Genomic DNA, 13,412 nt, shown 5'->3' on the forward strand with positions numbered 1-13,412 from the left:
AATATCAAGTCTTTATGTTCTAGACTTAACACTTTACATAAAAATGCAGTTTTAAGAGAAAAATAAGTGGCACTAAATAACGAAGCTAGAAAGCCAGAATTTGGTCAGAAGGTGCAGTTAGAGCTCACAAATAAGTGGACGATAAAACATAGTAAATGATAGAGTTAATCAAATTTGAGAGTTGTAGTATTAACAACTGCTGACATAAGCGCTAGTGAAGATACGGTTCAGAGGTGACGATCTACCATTAAGTCCACTATAAAAATTCTAGAAGGCAAAGTTTTCATTCTAGCGAGCTGATACTTTTTTGGTGATTTCGAACAACTTAACTGAATACAAATAAAAATTAAGAACTTTCTGAAGTAATTTGTAAATATATTATTATTAAAGATTATGTGCCCAAGATAGCGATCATTCGCATGCTGCTGCAGTATGCAGATAGCTGTAGACAACAGATGTTCCCTCAGTCATCTGCTCCGGCACCTATATAAGTACAGCTCGAGAGGCAGTAGAGGACTTCACTTCGGATTCAGCTACTCTACGATCCACGTCTGTTAAACATCAGATCGCGCTCTGCCTCGGATGATGTCAGAGCCAAACTGTGACAAAGGGCGTATTTTGCGGTAAAAACGGATAGTGAACTTGCGAGGACTGTAACACTGTCCCGGATTGCTTCAAATTCGCCAAAGCAACTGTCAGTGTGCCGTCCGTGTGAATTACAATTCTACGTGGCAAGTGGTGACTTTATTTCCACTTTTATGGCGAGCATTAATTTTGAACATTTATTGCAAACTTTCATTGAATAATTTTAGTCAGGGCGACAGACCATCTCGTAGGAATGTACCGTAGAGGTCGCCTCTGAACTGCTAAATGTGCTTTTAGAATAGAAAGACTCGTTTTCAATTGAACATAGTGAATTTCCTGGTGTTTTATGTGAGAAACTTTATGCAATATAATTTTTAACTGAAACTATATACCTTTATTTAAATCACAGCCCTGGTCCTGCAAAGAAATAGGAGAATAGAAACTTTTCTTTCAGTGGGCTGGACCAGAATGTGGCTGTGTAGACTGGAAACTAAGGCCAGTATGTTTTCCTTCGCTTTTTGACTGACCACTAAATTAGTTGCCAGGCTCTTGTGAGTAAGACGGTATCAGTAAATTTTACTCGCCACAAAACAAGGGGAGACATAATGGATGGGATGGGAAGTAAATACTGATTGTTGGGGACTGAACTGGACAAGATTTTAAAAATGGGAACTTAAAGGTGCAAGATGGGGTAATTTGCTAGACAGCGATTACTACCAAAACATCTTGCACGAGTTATTAAGAGTAGAAAGCTACGTGCTTTGTATGTCACGAATGTGGTAGGGGGTTAACAAAAAACAGTCAGGTCGGAAAATGGGAGATACAGAAACTAGAACGGGGTGAAGAAAGGAATAGTTACTGACAAGGGAACCTCCCCATCGCACCCCCCTCAGATTTAGTTATAAATTGGCACAGTGGATAGGCCTCGAAAAACTGAACACAGATCGATCGAGAAAACAGGAAGAAGTTGTGTGGAACTATGAAAAAATAAGCAAAATATACAAACTGAGTAGTCCATGTGCAATATAGGCAACATCAAGGAGAGTACGAGCGAAGGAGCGCCGTGGTCCCGTGGTTAGCGTGAGCAGCTGCGGAACGAGAGGTCCTCGGTTCAAGTCTTTCCTCGAGTGAAAATTTTACTTTATTTATTTTCGCAAAGTTATGATCTGTCCATTCGTTCATTGACGTCTCTGTTCACTGTAATAAGTTTAGTGTCCGTGCTTTGCGACCGCACCGCAAAAGCGTGCGACCGATTAGTAGACAAAAGGACGTGCCTCTCCATTGGGAATCGAAAACATTTGATCGCAAGGTCATATGTCAACCGATTCCTCCACAGGAAAGCACGTCTGATACATTCTATACGACACTGGTGACAGCATGTGCTCCACATGACAGGTATATGTTGTCGACCCACCTAACTTGTACACTTGTCAAATGGGTAAAAAGATTCTTCTACCTTGCCCGATTTAGGTTTTCTTGTGGATGTGATAATCACTCCCAAAAAGTGATGAAAACATAAGAGTTTGTCACATAGACTGAAAATTAAGAATTAAACTTTTCACTCGAGGGAAGACTCGAACCGAGGACCTCTCGTTCCGCAGCTGCTCACGCTAACCACGGGACCACGGCGCTCCTTCGATCAGACTATCCTTGATGTTGCCTATCTTGCACATGGACTACTCAGTTTGTATATTTTGCTTAATTTTTCATAGTTCCACACAACTTCTTCCTGTTCTCTCGACTGATCTGTGTTCAGTTTTTCAAGGCCTATCCACTGTGCCAACTTATAACTAAATCTGAGGGGGGTGCGATGGGGAGGTTCCCTTGTGAGAATAAATATTGAGGTCTAAGAAATTAACGTAAATTAAGACTAGGTGGCAGGGTGAGAACTGAAGACATATTCCCCCAGAGTACTGAGAAAATGATGTACGGGGGATGAATACAGATGCCACATGTGGTGAAGCAGGCACCGAGGTCATGACTGTCGTGTTGCGGAGCACGCTCTCCGTCAGGATGTTGTGTGCTGCCAGTGTAAGCCGCGCCCCCACGCCCATTCCTCCTAACTGATAACTCGGTAGTTGTCGTGCTGACGTAAGAGGCCGAACAGTGTTTACGTAACAGCCGGTATACGAAGTGTGGTTCCACGATCCACAAACCCAGTCACCCAGGCCGTCCCATACTTGCTGGCTTCAAATAACCCATCAAACATATCTGCCTTAGTCGATTAACACGTGCAACCCACAGTACAAAGATTTCCTCCCTATATTAAAGAAACCGACCACTACTTAAATCAGCTGAAATACTTGTCGGTTCCACTCCCACCACAAAGCTCGCTCGTCACCACTTACACCACCTACCTCTATACCGACACCACCCTCGTACGCGGTCCGTTCGTCGCTCGACATTTTTTTCAGTCGGCACCTACCCGATTCCACACCTGTGGCATTCACCTTAATCAACTTTACACTTACCGACAACTACTTTACTTTTGAGGGGCAGACATACAAACCAATCAGGGGCACAGCCATAGAGACCAGGATGGCTCTTTCCTACGTCAACCTTTCCTCGGGTCACTCGGATGGGGTTTTCTGGGGACCGGGTCCCATCAGCTCCTACCTTGTTTTAGATACACTGAGGAAATCTTTACCAGGTAAAATTCTTGGACTCTCTAAATACATTCTTCCAATTAAATTTCACACGGTCCTATTCTGAATTCAGTGCCACTTTCCTCGACATTTAGCTCATCCTCACTGAAGGTCAGCTACACACACTTCTGTTCACATTATTCTTAATAACAAACAATAATATTTACTACCTTTCCAAGTCAACATTCCCTCCCGTACGGCCTCGACATTTGAGGCAAAAGTATCTGTCCAGATGTAGACTCTTTACAGCAAAACATCTACACCTGCAGGGTTACGTCGCAAATCACGGTTAAGTGCCTGACAGAGGATTCGTCGAACCACCTTCACAATAGTTCAAAATTGAATGCCGGTGTCTTCCTATGTGAGGTCCGATTTCCTTCATTTTATTACGGCGATAGTTTTTCCCTACGTAGGTCGGCATTAACAAAATATATTCGCATTCGGAGGAGAAAATTGGTGACTGATATTTGGTGAGAAGATTTCACCACAGCAAATATTGCCTTCGTTTTAATGCTGTCCACCCCAAATACTGTATCACGTACGTGACACACTCTCCCCTATTTCTCGATAATACAAAATGTGCTGCCCTCCTTTGAACTTTCTCTATATGTACTCCACTAATCGTACTTGGTAAACATCCCACACGATGCAGCAGTATCCCAAAAGAGGACAGACAAGCACAGTGTAGGCAGTCTCTCTAGTAGATCTGTTACCTCTTCTAAGTGTTTTGCCAATGAAATGCAGTCTTTCGTCTCACCAGTATTCGCACCTCAGTCTTTGCTGGACATAATTACCCCACCGGCGTAGTTTGGGAGCAGATTTTCTGGGCAGTCACATCTAATCCCGGTACTGCTGATCCGTCCAAAAAAAACAACTAAGGTCTACACCACCTGTCACTCAGAATTACTCTGGTCTCAAATGTATTAATCAGCTACTCTGACTAGGCACTGACTTCCAAAAATCGTGTCCTGAAACGAGGTCCATTCTGTCTGACATTTTGTCCGCCACACTTCGAAATAGCTTTTTGTCACCCTCCCAATCTCTGCAATTCCCTGGGTGGCTCCTACCCGTGTCACTGTTCCCACTCTGAGATTTGTCCTGTGCACCCTCCTACCACCACCCATATAGTAGACTTGTAACTGGCAAAACACGTACTACCATAGGGAGAGCCACGTGTGAAACGACAAGTCACATACCAGCTGTTACCTAAACACTGTTTGGCCTCGTACATTGGCACGACTACCACCGAGTTACGAATTGAGATGAATGGAGAGGGGCACTTGGCGTACACTGGCAACACACAATATCCTGCTGCAGAGCACGCACTACAACATGATGTCGTGCCTGTTTCACCACACGTAGCATCTGGGTTCTTCCCCCCGACGTCATTTTCTCGGTACTCGGGGGGAACACGTCCTCAGTTCTCACGAGCCACCTAGCCTTAATTTACGCTAATTTCTTTGGTGTCAGCATTTACTCACAACTTTCTTCACCCCCTTTTAGTTTTCTGTATATCTCATTTCCCAACCTGACTATTTTTCGTTACCCCCCTATCGACCTTGTAACATTAAAAGCACTTAGTTTTCAGCTCTTATTAACTTGTGCACAATGTTTCGGCAGTAATCTGTCCTGCGAATCACCGTATCTTCCACCTTTAAGTTGCCATTATTCAAATCTTGTCCAGTTCGGTCATTCTCAACACTTGCATTGTGTCTCTTTTTTTTGAACTCTACCTCTTTTTCTAAATCTCACCAGTTCTCTTCCTTCACCCGTCTTCCTTCACCTCGAATCCTTTTGCCAGGAGGAGGAGCCATTAGCTCTCAAAGCTTGCAAACTTCAGTACCTTTATACGAGTGTGTTCTGCTGCCACTTGCAGAGTAGATTGTTTATTTATCCAGCTACATTACATTTTCAAAACTTGACTATTTTTATTGACATATTAGCCCACTCTTTTCTCTGTGTTCTGATCCACTGTTCAACAGTCATCGTATCGTCGTCACCGTCATTGTATCTCCCACCAGAAAACGTTGTACGATTGTTGGACACGGCCTGATGAACTGATGAGTCACCAATTTGTTAAGTAGGGTGTAAAACCTGTAGAGGGAGCTTTAGGCTTGAATACAGCAAGCAGTTATGAGATGAAGAGGCTTGCACAGAACAGAGTTCTGCCGAGAGCTGCATCAAACCAGTCTTCAGATTGAAGACAACAGCAACTACTGAGACAACAACAACAACAACAACAACAACAACAATCTGTTCCTGTATAAAAAATATAACCAATAATGTATTCAAACATACATTATCTTGTTTATATCTGAGATTTCATTTTTCTGCGCAAGATATAAATGACAAATTTATTTACTTGTAACATCTGATGAAGATAATCATCCGAAAAGTACTTTCGTCACTGTGGAACTGCCACACCAGCTGGCCTCTCAGACAACAGAAATCGAACGAATTCAGAGATGTGCCGCTAGGACCGTAACTGATCGGTACAGCCCACCCGGAAGTGTAACGTAAATGCTTGGCGAACTGAAACGGAAATCTGCGGAAGAATGTTGGAACAGGTATCATGAAATTTAGAGAATACATATTCTGAGATGACGTGACAATTCTGCTCACCGTTATATATCTCACACGAGAATCGCGAGAATGAGCCGAGAGAGATTAGGGCACATACTGGGGCAGATATGCAATCATTTCTCCCTCACTCAATGTGTGAACGAACGAGGCAGAAAACTGAATTCGGTAGGAAGTATTCTCTGCTGTGCACTGCACGGTGCCTCGTAGGACGTAAATGTGGATGTTGTCACTGCTTCCTGACATGGCTGTGACAAATCTGAGTGTCAGACACTGCCGCCACGGCGGGCAGATTCCTCATGACACCACGGGCAGACGAGGATACTCACAGGGTGCGTAGAACATGACGAGGACGTGCTTCTTCTTGCGCAGGAAGGGCTTGAAGGTCTCCTCCGTTAGGTGCACCACGTCCTGACCCTCCTCCTCACTCCACGGCTTCTCCGGGGGCGGCGGCGGTGGAGGTTCCTTCGGGTCCCGCATGAACTCCGTCAGACGGTCGGCGTCCCGCAGTGTCCCGACGTCATACGCCAGTGCACCGTCGCGGAAGTACTTGAGCGTCGGGTAGCCCCTGACGTCGTAACGCGTCGCTATTGCCTGTTCCTTCGTGGCATCTAGAGCTGCCAGCACTCCCGGAATCTGAAACGGCAGAAACGATGACGACGACTCGCCGTGAGGTACTGTATGTGGGCTCACAGACTCGGTTACGTAACAAAATGGTGAAAAAAATTATATAACGCGAACACCTCTACTGCAGTGAAGGAAACGGAAAGCACCGCGACACGACGCCTCGGCGGAACACTACCGATCTTATTCTCCAGTCTTTCCGTGCCCGTGCGATACGTCCGTTACAATTTCATCCTTAAGCAAGCTTATTTTCAGTACAGAGAAAAGTCAGCTCTACATATGAGGAACAGTGTGAGTGAACAATGGTGACCGGGTGTGTGTCACATTAGTGCAACTTTTCAGGCAGAGATGCCGAGATGGCACCGCTCGAGGACCGGAGCGTCCGGCTAACTGTCCCCTTTCTGCCTCCGAGAAAGGTCAAACTGTCGGCACGACGGAACGGGAGAGTCACAGAGGGAGGGTGCACAATCGGTCGGACGTAGTGCGACGACTGCAGAGTGCGTGACGGGCTCGGGATGACAGTGTGACGAGAAGGGTAGGCACAGGTCCTTCCCGAAGCAGCACACCACCCGAGGATCGTAGGACCGTTCGACCAGTTCCGAAGAGTAGACAGATCAGAATTGCCGAAATCCGGGTGGAAGTTACAGGCGAAGTGTCACAGATACTGTACCGCAGACGAGAGAGACTCGCACGGTCGAAGCTGAACGCCCAATAGTATGAGAGAATTACGATACGTCCCACTGTCGTACCTTTAGTAACGAGGGTAGCAAATCTCGTATCCCAATACGGTACTGCAAGCCTCCACTCTGTAAACACACTGACGAATGTAAGGATCGTCGACCGGTCTCCCCAGTCCCCTCGTCTGTCACCCCCCACCGGCAATCACATTTATTTCCATTCCAGAATGAACGCTAGAGTGTATTCGTGTCGTGTCGTGAGGAGTCCACTTTCGACCGGCAGGTGCACGTCCGAACGGGTTGCGACCGGAGCACGGTAAGGCAATCCCCACTCGTGGCGGTCGGACGCGGTCGACAGGAACCTCGATGACGACTGTGTCCGCTCCGACATTTCCTCGCACTCCCCGAGACTGGGCCAGTGTCCCATTCGAATGCCCCACAAATCTGGATATTTCACAATTCCACCAGTTGCAAAAAGCAGACCCTCAATGAAATCACTTCAAAATGTCACGTGGCGATAACACTGTGTCAGACAAGTAAGCGGCACCTCCGTGTCCTTCGCAGTGATCGATCGACATCTGACACTGTCGGTGCCCCTTATAAATCCTACCTGCAAGTATAATCATTTAAGTGCCTGCCGTTGTGCATACGTGTACAGAGGTACACTGACATCCCGACACGTCTTCCAGGTGCTTCATTTTGTCACGCAGTGTACAAACCGACTTAGTTGCTCCCTGCAGAAACCCGGATTCCTCTCTCTCTACGTCTACGACGGGGTGGGCGGGTTAGTGAGGGAGGGGGAGGGTGGACGGGTGCATGTGCGGTTGCACGCACCTACACGACTCTGAAAGACAACTAGTCCAAAATCTCCATCTCATTCTGATACCTAGCGAGGACGCAGCTCCTCCACTACCCGAGTGTCCTACTTGTTGCCTTTACCCGCACATTATTTATGTTCCGCCAAGGACCTTCTATTAGCATATTAAATGGCATTTCGAGAATTCAATTTAAATAAATCTGCACCATACGTAACCACGGAAAAACATCAAAAGGTCAATAAAAGAACCACATGTATACAAAAACTGAGCATACAGTTACAACAGAAGTGTCACATAAAACTCTCAGGGCTGATGTCCACCAGTGTCATATGCAAACAACATTCTACAGCACGTCTGGTACTATGAGGAAGTTTTAATCACACTCCGACTGCAGTAAAAAAATACTTTCCTCCAGTATTACCTTGTGCGCCTTCAGCGTCTCGGCAGCTTTCTCGTACTCGGGCTTCATTTTCTTGCAGTGCCCACACCACGGTGCGTAGAACATCACCAACACAGACGGCTCTTCCTGCAAAATACCGTAACGTTCACTTTTACTGTCCCACCCACCGTCTCAGTTCGTACGGTTACATACATTTCTCGTCAAGAGCGTATCCCACACACGAAAAAATGGAACACGATCGACCGCATTTTAATTCCACTAGTTTTACCTTCACACACACGTGATATACAACTAATGGAGAATACGAGGCGAGTCACAAACGAGGAAAAAATATTCCGAGGAGCAGACGCCGCTACGTGCACACGTCGAGAATTGCCGGGCTTTTTCTGCCGTTTAAAAAACTGGGGAAAAACGTTAGCCACTTAATGAAATACTGAAGACCCTAGCAGTCTGGGCACATTACTCTGCCACATTACACGACACACCGAAGTTACGATTTCCGTCGGCCGACGCCGAGAAGACGCGAGTCACAACTCTGCTCGCCGCAGACTGTGAAGTATCGTACAAGAACTCGTGAAACGCACATTCCGACAGTACGGGCCGCGTCACTACGAGTCTGAAACGTTAACGGGAAGCTCGACAGACGCAGACTACTCCAGAGTGTGAGAGCCTCGGGCAGTGTTTTGCACTCTCTCTTCACAAGTTTCGATGCCACACGACACGAGGTTACTTAAAAGTTCGATTCACAAAACTTCTTACTGGGACTCGGACCAAAAATTTCGCCTTTCCTGGGCAACGCTCGTAACAGACGAGTTATCCGAGCACGGCCCGCAGCTTCCCTTCCGGCCCTACCTTTCCTCGGGCTGCGGTTAAACCATTTCTCTGCAGTACCGTTTTTCCAGGTTTACTAGTGCCACGAGATACGTGGAGCTGGCGGACAGTAGTGGAGAGGTCCTGTCAGAAATGGAGCTACGAGGGCGGGTACCGAGTTCTGCCGAGATACCTCAGTCGGTAGTGCACTCGCAAACAAAAAAGCAAAATTTCCGGGTTCGAGTTCCAGTCTGGTGCACAGTTTTAATCTCCCAGAAAGCTTCAAATCGGAGCACATTCCACTGCAGAGTGCAAGATACATTCTGGTCTTCAGTTTGTATTTCTCAAATTTATAAAATTTGGTTGTATAGCCATTTATACACAGAGGAACAAGGGAAAAAAGGTTTTACGTCTGTAGCTCAATATGCAATATATTCTCATTTACGTGCAGTGAAGGCTTTTAGTTTCGTGCAAGTACAGTAAAACGTAACTGATTTATTGCTTTCAGATAAGTGACCTCTTTTCTGGAAGAACACTCGCAGCAAAAATATCCAAGTCTCGACAGAACCATTGCGATGTATCACGAAAATGAAACGAGTAATAAAATAAATACTACCGGGAGATAAAAGTACAAAATCCCCTACTGTAGTACAAGTGAATGCAGTGATAATAGAGTAACATCCAATGTTAGCCGATGAAACCACCATCCCTTGTAACATTACACAAGTATGTCCTATTCAGTCAGATCTACTTTACGTCACGTGAGTGTAGGGGGGTCGAAACCAGTAGTGACCCGTCATGTCGTATCAACTTGAGATTTTTTTTTTAATGCATGTCATTCATTTCTAAATTTTACTGATTATTTACAGAGAAAAGAATTCAATTATGTACAACATTTAATAGATAATGAGTTTTAATGAGATAGATATAAATATGTTTTGACATAGCAAATCACCTCATTGTATTATGCACAATATGTTTTCTCTTTGTAAGAACAAAAACTTCCGTGTTGCTCGAGTGCGCGATCAAGTAGTCGTCGAGTGCGGATCTGCCGTAACTTTCCTGAATGGGCATAGAATTGTTAATTTACAACCCGCAGTTGATTTAAAAATTATTCTAGGTAACCACGGCCCGACTTTGGTGGAAACAAATGTCACCCAAATTCTCAAATATCGGCGCGGAGTTTATGATACGCGGCTGGATATCGGGCATTATCGTCGCGTGTGTGATTCAGTAACATTAACCTCAATTCACTTAGCTTGATAATTACTATCAAAGACTTATATGAGCGGCATAGTAACCGTCTCGATGCTTAAAGCAAGCGAGAAGCAATTTACTGTCGGGATATGACAAATATTGATCATTGCGTAGTCAGCTTATTGATACGTTGCTTACCAACTCATAAACGGACAGTGATAGAATTATTGAAATGACCTTTTAAGTATTAATGACCGATACACACACATCAGAAAGTAACACCTCTAACTGGGAAACAGAACAATTATTGTTTGCGACCACTCTCTTATATTGAGAATTAATGGGCTGTAAGTGTTTCTGTGTATTTTGATACACGACAACATACAAGACGAGCTAATCTGACAGAACACTAACCTCGAGGAAAGAATCAAATGTCTCGGTGGTGAGGTGAGTGACAGAGGTATCAGTTTCGGCCCAGGGAATCTCCTTCGGCTTTTCTGGAGGTTTCTCCGGGTTCCGGATGAACCTTACAAGTGCATCCTTCTTGTTCTCTCCCTCGTACACCATCTTCTGGCTTCCATTTCTGTGGAAAAACGAAAATGATGCAACAATGTGACTGAAGCACTGCTGCACTATTATTGCAATAAGCTACTATGAATCGACAAGAAATGCAATGACACACACAAAATTTCCAACTTCTAGAATTATTAGTCAATTTGTGACGAGAGTGAGCCAGCAGTCAAAAATGTTTTGTCGGAAGTGACTAAGTGGTCTGATTCTCAAATGCTGCACGATTAAAGTGTAGGTATTAGCACACCGTGAGTTACGCTGCCTCAAGACAGATGTGTTGGCTTTGGGGGAGGGGACCAAACGGCTAGGTCACGGGTTCCATCAGATTAGGGAAGGGCGGGGAAGGAAATCGGCCGTGCCCTTTCAAAGGAACCGTCCCGGCACTGGCCCGAAGCAATTTAGGGAAATCGCGGAAAACCTAAATCGGGACGGCCACACGTGGGTTTGAACAGTTGTCCTCCCGAATACGAGTCCAGTGTGCTAACCACTGCGCCACCTCACTCAGCCTCGAGACAGACACACAGCTTCTAACTGTAATATTCATCTTATCGTTTAAAACTTTAAATGTAAGATAATGGCAGCCTTCTCAATTTGGTCGATAAACACGCAAAATTTTGAAAATCAAATTTGTGTTGCGCCTCGACGCTGTTGGATAGGCAAACTGAAACTTGCACCAGGTTCTGGAACAATTGCTCAGTAACGGAGAGCTCTCAAACTGAGCATCTAACGAGGTGCAAATCCGTTACACATGTAAATGGCAGCGTTTATCTTATGCATGCCAGACTAAACATTACTCACCTACGGAAGACAATACAGTAATACCGTTCAGTGCCACCTTCAGCCTTCACCGTGACTGCAATTTGGTAAGGAATGTCCGGGCTCACGCTAACAGTAACCGGTAACCCAAACGAGTGGGTCTGAGCCGCGGTACAAAAACCGCCCACAAGTATTATATACTCCACACATTGAAGATTAAATGCCTCATCCAACTGATGGTGCGTTTGATGCCTCGCACCGTTCGATAAGGGCCAAAACTGTGACTCATTTAGTCATACCGCTATGTCCGTGCAGCAACGGCCTCGTTCCTGTATAATTTGGCTCACCGAAGACGTGAAGTTTTACACGGCACTGGACCGTGACCTTTTGTGAGGTACTGAACTTCGAATGTCTGCACGTGCAGTTCCGTTTGCAATCTTCACTCCGGAAATGACAGAGACGGACCTGTGGTCGCTAACGACAACCATTTCTGTCAAGTCAGAAACAAATTGTCTCTGGCAGAGTGTGACAGTCGTCTCCGGTTTGGATCTTTTTACAACTGCCACCAGTATGCCGCATTACGTGGCTGTGAGTGTATCCCCGTGGACTCCCGTGTCGACAGACCGACAAATCGGACAACTCAATTCGAGGTACACTCGTGACCACTTCCAAACACCGTAGCATCTTTCTGTCATTCTGTCACGTCTCCAGTACCTATTCTACACAACCGACCGGAACCACTTTGCTTGCCACGACTTAACACCACACGACCGACGGCAGCAGTTCTACAGTCGAGCCCCGTGGTGAAGCGTGTGCTCAGAAACGGAAAGTTCAAACAACCGAATCACGATCAGAGTTTTTTACTCTGCCTTTTAACCTAGCATTCACCTCTCGACAGTGTGGAGGTCTACTAGAAATAACGTGCGGTTCGGATTTCACATTAAACTGTAGATCTCCTTCCTGACCAGTTAACTGGGGTAGGTCAGGGGCGAGCAATTCACAAAGTATACTAATGGAAGACTAGCATCCAGCCATCGAGCAACACAAAATAATTATTATAGTGGTCCTCAGCAATCTGTAGCACTCAAGAGAGGGTAGTGTGCCCTTTTAAGAGGTGACTAACATTTTGTCCAGTGAGTTTATATAAAGAATGGAATAGATGGACTTTTCTCTCTCTACGTTATCGTAAATGATTCTGCTCGACAGCACGGCACTGTCGCGTATACAATTTTTTGTGAAGAGGGAATACACTCACACGAGGACGACTTACGGAATTTTGATCGTGCCCAATAAAATGAGTACCTCGTACCCTTCTAAAAGCCGAGGAACAACGTTTCCAGAGACAGGTTTCTAATTTATTCAGCAGCACACCAAATCACTAACCCCTTGTGGGTACTTTCTTTGGGAAACTTCTACACCTCAGTAAGTGTCGACAAGAAGTAATTTTTTTGTTTTTCCACGTCTAGTCGTTCCTAATAAAATACTCTTGTGCCAAAATTTTTGGCGTAACTGCACTCGGTTCCGAAGTTTGTCGACAGCTGTCTTTCACAGTTACCACTCGGTGGTGTACATTAAATTTGCCTTTTACTTAGCAAGAACTGTGCCACACCTGTAGATTACTGAGAGCGAGATAATAGTCACTGTCTAAATGAGAAGTGTACAATAGAAGACAATTAAATTTTTACTAAATATACGACTAATTTTCAAACATATAGCTGCTCCATACTGAACTAAGGAAATTACAATTGAT

General features: G+C 45.2%; 1 protein-coding gene across 2 annotated transcripts in view; it reads right to left on the reverse strand.

The window, feature by feature from the left end:
* Window positions 1-13,412, reverse strand: part of LOC126109690 (protein disulfide-isomerase A5) — a 177,111-nt gene that overhangs the window by 65,765 nt on the left and 97,934 nt on the right. For both annotated transcript variants that reach the window (XM_049914747.1, XM_049914746.1), the window contains exons 5-7: window positions 10,751-10,919; window positions 8,351-8,455; window positions 6,140-6,446 (exon numbers count right to left, since the gene is read on the reverse strand). In XM_049914747.1, the coding sequence (XP_049770704.1) occupies window positions 6,140-6,446; window positions 8,351-8,455; window positions 10,751-10,919 (581 nt within the window). The remainder of the gene's footprint in view (window positions 1-6,139; window positions 6,447-8,350; window positions 8,456-10,750; window positions 10,920-13,412) is intronic.

The sequence above is a fragment of the Schistocerca cancellata genome, chromosome 12 (genome assembly GCF_023864275.1).
Source record: "Schistocerca cancellata isolate TAMUIC-IGC-003103 chromosome 12, iqSchCanc2.1, whole genome shotgun sequence".
Lineage (NCBI taxonomy): Eukaryota > Metazoa > Arthropoda > Insecta > Orthoptera > Acrididae > Schistocerca > Schistocerca cancellata.